Source organism: Trachymyrmex cornetzi, unplaced genomic scaffold (assembly GCF_001594075.2).
Source record: "Trachymyrmex cornetzi isolate Tcor2-1 unplaced genomic scaffold, Tcor1.1 scaffold1726, whole genome shotgun sequence".
NCBI classification, from domain to species: domain Eukaryota; kingdom Metazoa; phylum Arthropoda; class Insecta; order Hymenoptera; family Formicidae; genus Trachymyrmex; species Trachymyrmex cornetzi.
Window position 1 is genome coordinate 9657 of NW_017296339.1, and position 6975 is coordinate 16631.

Here is a 6975-nt window from a genome sequence, read left to right on the forward strand (position 1 = left end):
AAATAAGTAATTATAAGGTTCCGTATGTATAAAACAATATGACAATTAAAAGGGCATAGAACCAATATTTAAACAAAACGTATTTAATTAAATCAAATTAACATCTATAGATACAAACGTTTCGACTCCAATCGGATCATTTTCAATGTTACAAATTTTGTCATGAATCTTAATTACCGTTATAATACAACTTGCGCTTTTATGTCAACGATAAGATTACGCGTGCGATTTTATGTAATGTCTTATTTAATCATATTTATTTCTATTTAAGAGATTATAACGGTAATTAAGATTCATGACAAAATTTGTAACATTGAAAATGACCCGATTGGAGTCGAAACGTTTGTATCTATAGATGTTAATTTGATTTAATTAAATACGTTTTGTTTAAATATTGGTTCTATGCCCTTTTAATTGTCATATTGTTTTATACATACGGAACCTTATAATTACTTATAAAAATAATTTTAATAGACGTTCGTTTTTACAAATTTTGTCCTTGTTGCAACATTTATTTACGTGTCTAACATTATATTTGCGACAACCTCTCTCGTGCCATGCGTCTTGGATATAGTATTTCCATTGAATACTTCTCATCCTATAATGTTATCGTATCCAATTTCGTTGACAAAAATCAATATTTCTAGTATATTTTTCTCTATATATTATTTGTCGGCAGCGTGTATATGACCGGATTAATCGCGCACGATAGCATGTTCTTTGTTTACGTCGAACACATCTGCGGCCTTTTCACTGTTGTTAGATAATTATTATTTTTCTGAAAGCGGGATCACATTTCTCTTATAGTTAAAAAACAAAATTCTCTATATCTAAAAGTAAATATAATATAATAATAGTTTCTAGCTCTCTTGTGTATTCGCTTGGAAGAGATAGAAAATAATTTGCAAAAACTCTCATAACAATGTTTTGCGTAAAAACTTCCAAATTTAGATTTGAGCACGTGTCACATAAACGTAGTGCTATCGAAAAAAATATGATTAATTATCTGGATGCTATGTATCACAAAAACGTCGTAATGTCGATTTCTGCTCATCGAAAGGCTTTGCAGTGAGTGTGTAACGATTATAGCATATATTTCTCTCATTTGCTGTATTCAGCGGAGAAAGCAACTTTGCAACTGTTGCAAAATTCGTTAATATGATTGATCTTGCCTTTAGTTCCTTACTGAATCTAAATGTATAAAACAATTATATTAAAGAATGTGACAAAATTTAAGAAACAGACTTTCAAAGTACGTTTTTTAACTAAAATTTATAATTTTCAAAAAACGAGAAAAAAGCCATATGGAAACCACGCGTCTTGCAAAAAAATAATAATTTGCCAGTCAGTAAAATGTAATATGTTAAACAAAATTGCCAAACATTTTTAAATAAACAAATGCATTTTGTTTGTCTCTAATTAAAGTACATAACGTACATTAAATGTCAAGCTTTCTTCAATATATATTAATAACTTGATACTGAAAAAATACTTTTTCAACATTCCAAAGTATAAACTCGATGTCGTACTTTACGTTACTGTTGTCCTTTGACGTGTCGTGATCGATATCCAGTCATTATGGCAGCATGTAGTAAAATATCCCTGAAATGTTATATATAATATATGATATATTATATAAATCCCACAAGAGTATACTATTACAAATAATAAATCGAATAAAATAATGTTTACGCTTGCTATTATGTAACGAAACAAAAGTAATAAAATTTTATTTTACTATCGATATTGCTAAGCGACTAGAAAGCTTTCCCTCCTGATCTTTTCCGGAAGCCTCGAACACTTACTTAAGAGTCTATCTCTGTCAATAGAGAATACTCATATCATCATACTATTTCATTCTCATCGATAAGTTCACTCCGGAGGGGACATGCAAAACGAGCCACTCATTATTGAGGGACTACATTGTTAATGTCAAAGAATCAAATACTACCTGTTCCCATAAATTCTATGTCCAGTCGTTGATTGACATGACATGCAACAAAGTTATTTCATGAAAATCGACTACATGTACAGCAGTTTTAGTACAAAGGGATATCATTTTAATTGGTGTCTGACATCAGAGGGTGAACGATCAGCTGTACGACAGTTCGAAATTAATCGCCTTTGCGAAAACGTGGCGAAAACGCGGTATCTTAAGAATTATGGAGACCTGGAGGCATTACTATAATATCGTCTACAAAATATCATCGCTCACCGGTACGTGGCCGTATCTGAAACCGAGAGCAAGAATATTTCGCGTTGTTGTTATAACTATAACCATGGTGACTGTACTCGTTCCGCAGGTAAATTGATATAATGTCCGAAAGAAAGGATCTATCGCAAGAATGATAAACGACAATAATTTCAGTTTGCTTATCAATTTACGTGCAAGACAAATGTGCAATGTATTTGCGAAGCGATGACATCGTATTTACTGACATTTACTTCTTTGCTAAAAGTGTACACGTGTCAACTAAACACTCGCACGGTATATTCTAATTAAACAATTATAAGTATTTCGATATGTTCGATTTTAAAAGTAGCACTTTATGAAAAAAAATTTCAATATTTTTTAAATTTTTATGTACATTTATTAGACTTCTATAAACTCTATTTTATTTAAAATTGATAATATCCACTTTTTGTCAGATCAAAAACCTTACTCAACACTTATTCATCGACTGGAAGGGATTGAAAACTTCCGAAGAATACGAGATTATGAAATTATATGCAGAGAACAGTAGACGATTTTGTGTGATGTATACGGGTGAGAAGCGACGAGAGAAATGCTCTATACTGTTTTATTTCCAAAGTTATGCATTTTTTTTCGCAAATTGCTCTTTGTACTAGTAATCTCTTTTTCACGTGTATCTAAATACATGTGTATCTCCAATACACGTTCAAAATCATGATTTATACTCTGTACATTGCAGTATATTGCATGTTAGCAGTAACTACGTTTATGTCATTGTCTCTTGTGCCATTCGCACTCGACGCGGTATGGCCCCTTAATGAATCTCGTCCCATAATACCCCCGTATCCAGGATACTATTTTGTGGAACTTCGGGAATATTTCTATAAAATTTTCTGGCACTCCATCATTGCTTGGGAAATCACTATAGTCGGAATAGTCGCTCACGATTGTATGTTTGTGACTTTCGTTGAGCATGTTTGCAGCATGTTTGCTTTGGTCGGGTAAGGAAACTTGTGAGCTTGATACGTAAAAAAAATATAATTTTTTATTAAGGTTTCTACGTAAAATAAAAAAATTTCTTAAAATAATTTGATACATAAATACATATATGTATATCAAATTACTTATTTTATATTTCATATAAAATAATAAAATCAAAATTTTTTGAAAAAAGGAATTGAAAAATTTGTCTTCAAATAAAGGAAAAAGTATGATAAAATCTGTGGCAATTTTTGCTAATATTTTACTTTTGACTTTGTTTGACAAATATGATTCAATTCTTTTGCACCAATCTAGTATCAAAATACTTTTACAATTTATCCGGAATATCAACTAAAAAAAAAAAGAGAAGGAGAGAAAGAAAGGAGTTGTTCAAACTGTTTATAGATTCTATTTCGAAAATCTATTTAATAAAGATGACAAAACAATGAAAATTGCAAACAATTCTAATGATACTTATCGCGAAAGAATCACACTCTTTATAAACAAACATCAAGATGCTTTAAAGTGAGTGTATAACATCATATATAAAAAAAATACAAAATATCCTTCATTTAAAGATAAAATTATTTTTGCGAAGATTCCTTTTACGATTATTTTATTTTCCGTTTATCATAGGTTTGTGGAACATATCGAAAATATCTTCACTATACCTTTCGGCGCGCAAATGATCATAGTAACTATAGGATTAAGTATTACATTACTACAAGTATGTATTATATTTATTTATTATAAAATTGTTCTTCATATTTTCTAAAACTTTCAGATTGAATTTTACTCTGAAGAGTAAAATTTCGGCCTTAAAGATTAAAAATTGAACTATTTTATTTAAGATGGCTTTGATTTTCATTCTGTAGAATTTCACTTCAAAGAATTTAGAGAGCATACAAATAATTTTAAATTGTGTCTTTTCATATTAAAGCTTACGCAGCAGAACGGTGATATTTTAATATCAATAAAATACGTGTTATACGTTCTTGGTCAACTGTTTCATTTATTCTGTCTGTGTTTCGAAGGACAGAAGCTAATAGAGCACAGCATTCAGACGTGCGATAAGATGTAAGTGACTTGAGATACCTAAAAGCTAGAAGAGGATAGAATTTTGTATTAATTTTTGCATTCAATTTCTTTGAAATGTGGCAGATACAGCAGCACCTGGTACGAAGTATCCATGAGATCGCAAAAGCTAATCGTGATGGTGATGATGAAGAGTGTACGACCGAGTTTCTTGAGCGCCGGCAAGATCTACATTTTCTCCCTGGAGAGCTTTACCACGGTAATAAAAGCAAAATTATCGTGTACTTGTTATATATAGAGTTTCTTTAACGAGATATAATGCTCTTGTTTTGAAGGTTCTACAAACTTCGATGTCATACTTTACGGTGCTTGCATCCATTTAGTAAATGTTGTTTGTGCATTCGACGATATTATGTGATAGCACTGGTCGAGAAAACAATATCATGTGTCTTTAATTCTTCTATTATAATTATACATTTCTAATTATATTGTTTATTATTTCTTTATTATATACACAGGGTCCGTCACTTAAATCCGGACAAATTTAAATTTGACATTCCCACCATATTAGAATGCAGCAGTAGGTGCCACATGACCTAAAAATAGGTTAGAGACGTCGATAAGACATTAATAACCTCAAAATGGCCGAGTTGTTCAGGAAAACGTCGGAATATAACCGAAGAGCGGCGGTTATTGAAGGTGTCCGGAAGGACGCCAAGCGAAATTGTTAAGTTCTTTGGATACCCCAGGTCAACGGTGTATGATATTGTCCAGAGATACACAGCCTCGGAGGAGTCCGAGGAGGGTTCTTGTACTCCGGCGAGAAAAATACATGTAAGGGAGAAGGCGATAAGGTCTCCGGAACTCGTTAAAAGAGCACAAGACCTCATTTCGAAGGACCCAGGAGTTTCACTCGAAAAATTAGCGGCCATCTTGGGGGTGAGCGACACCACCATTCGTCGGATTGTCCAAGAGGACCTCAGATACAAGATCCTACGTCCTCAAGGTCCGACAGATGCTCTCCGAGGCCGCCAAGGCCAAGAGACTTGCCCGCTGCAATTTGCTCGTGTGTTCACTGAAACACACAGCTGCTGGCCGCATCAAGTTTTTCTCTGACAAGAAGATCTTCACAGTGGATGCCAAGGTGAATCGAAGGAATGACCGTTAGCTCGCTCACGACCCCGAGGACGTCCCCGTGGTGGCCAGGACCAAGTTTCCAGTCAGTATCCACGTCCTAAGCGTCGTCTCGAGTGAGGGTGACATGATGCCGCCGGATTTTTTCAAGAAGAGGGAAACGATGACGAAGGAGGTGTGGAGATCCTGAGGACTACAGTCAAGCCTTGGATGGAGGACGTGGCTGCAGGAAGGCCGTATATCTTCCAACAAGACAGCGCACCTGCTCATACGAGTCACTTGGTGCAGAACTGGCTATCGGACAATATCGACATGTTTTGGTCGAAAGATTTCTGGCCTCCGAATAGTCCCGATCTGAATCATCTCGACTACTACATGTGAGGCGTAGTCGAGAGGGTAACTAACAAAGCCAGACACCCCAATGTAGCCTCCCTCCAAGCCGCTATTGAAGCGGCATTCATGAAAATGGACCCTGCGCAATTGCAGACGGCATGCTCGCGCTTTCGGAACAGGATTGAAGCGGTGATCGAGGCGCAGGGCGGATACATTGAGTAAAATGTCTCAGAAAAGATCTCTTAATCTAACTATAAAGTAGTCTATTTGTACTTTTTCGTATTTTCTGTAATAAACGACTTTTTCGAGAAAAAATTTTATGTCCGGATTTAAGTGGCGGACCCTGTATAGTTAAATATAGTTCCATTTCTTATCGGTATACTCCGAACTGACGACTACCCTTCAATTTCATTTGTCATTGTATTTTCCAATTTAATGACAGGATGCACATTTGAAACTCATGTCGCCTCGCTCTAATCTTTCATGACATTAATTTTGCCAAATTGATGTTATTGTCACAAAAGTGGACACAATTTTCGCAACCACTCCGTTTTTTAGATTTATTGTACTTTAAGATAATTTTATTTTGTTTGTACTGAAGAGGACCCGAAACAAGGGGTTGAAACGTTTACTCTACATTTTTATATTAATTTATTAATAAATTATTTATTACGTACATTCATCCTGTGTCAGCTCTTATAGGTATTATACTTTATTTTTAGATTATTATCTTGAGAGCCTTTTTTCTATTTAATCAATTTTTGTTATATATTTAAAGTTAGCTCCAATTAAGTGTATCTCGAATATGTGTAAAGAAAGACTATATATACAGCCAAAAATATTAGGCACATATATTTTTTTCACTTATTTGGATTTCTTTTATCCTGCATTATTATCTATATTAGTTACCGTCATTATAAGGATTTTTTTTTTAAAGAATAAAATACTTGGTTGGTTTAAAAGGCTTATTCCACGAACGCTAGATAACAGTAGCGAATTTAAATTTATTTGTATTTAAGACCAGGGATGGTAAGTAACTCGTTACTTGTAACGAAGTTACAGTTAGAGTTACTTTTTTTCAGTAACTTAACTTCGTTACTTTCTTTCCATCTGTAATTATAACTTAACTTAATTACATCTTTTAAGTAACTAGCTTTAAGTAACTAATTTAATAGTTACTTTCATAATTATTTTATATATTTTAAACTTATTTGTCAATTTAGTGTGCGGTAGTGTCCACTTGTCGCTACAAATACTTCGAAACATTTAATTAATCAGAAGAAAGAAATTTAATTAAA

General features: G+C 33.5%; 2 protein-coding genes across 2 annotated transcripts; both read left to right on the forward strand.

Moving 5' to 3' along the window:
- The first annotated feature begins 2162 nt into the window (after positions 1–2162).
- LOC108759181 (uncharacterized) lies at positions 2163–3199 on the forward strand. The gene is made up of 4 exons (XM_018504502.1): positions 2163–2303; positions 2369–2488; positions 2650–2812; positions 2934–3199. Exons 1-4 carry the CDS (start codon positions 2163–2165, stop codon positions 3197–3199), a joined length of 690 nt encoding a protein of 229 aa, XP_018360004.1.
- Positions 3200–3860: 661 nt separating this feature from the next.
- Positions 3861–4593, forward strand: LOC108759182 (odorant receptor 4-like). Its single transcript, XM_018504503.1, has 4 exons — positions 3861–3902; positions 4116–4252; positions 4337–4469; positions 4546–4593. The coding sequence occupies exons 1-4, from the start codon at positions 3861–3863 to the stop codon at positions 4591–4593; spliced, it is 360 nt and encodes a 119-aa protein (XP_018360005.1).
- The last annotated feature ends 2382 nt before the right edge of the window (positions 4594–6975 follow it).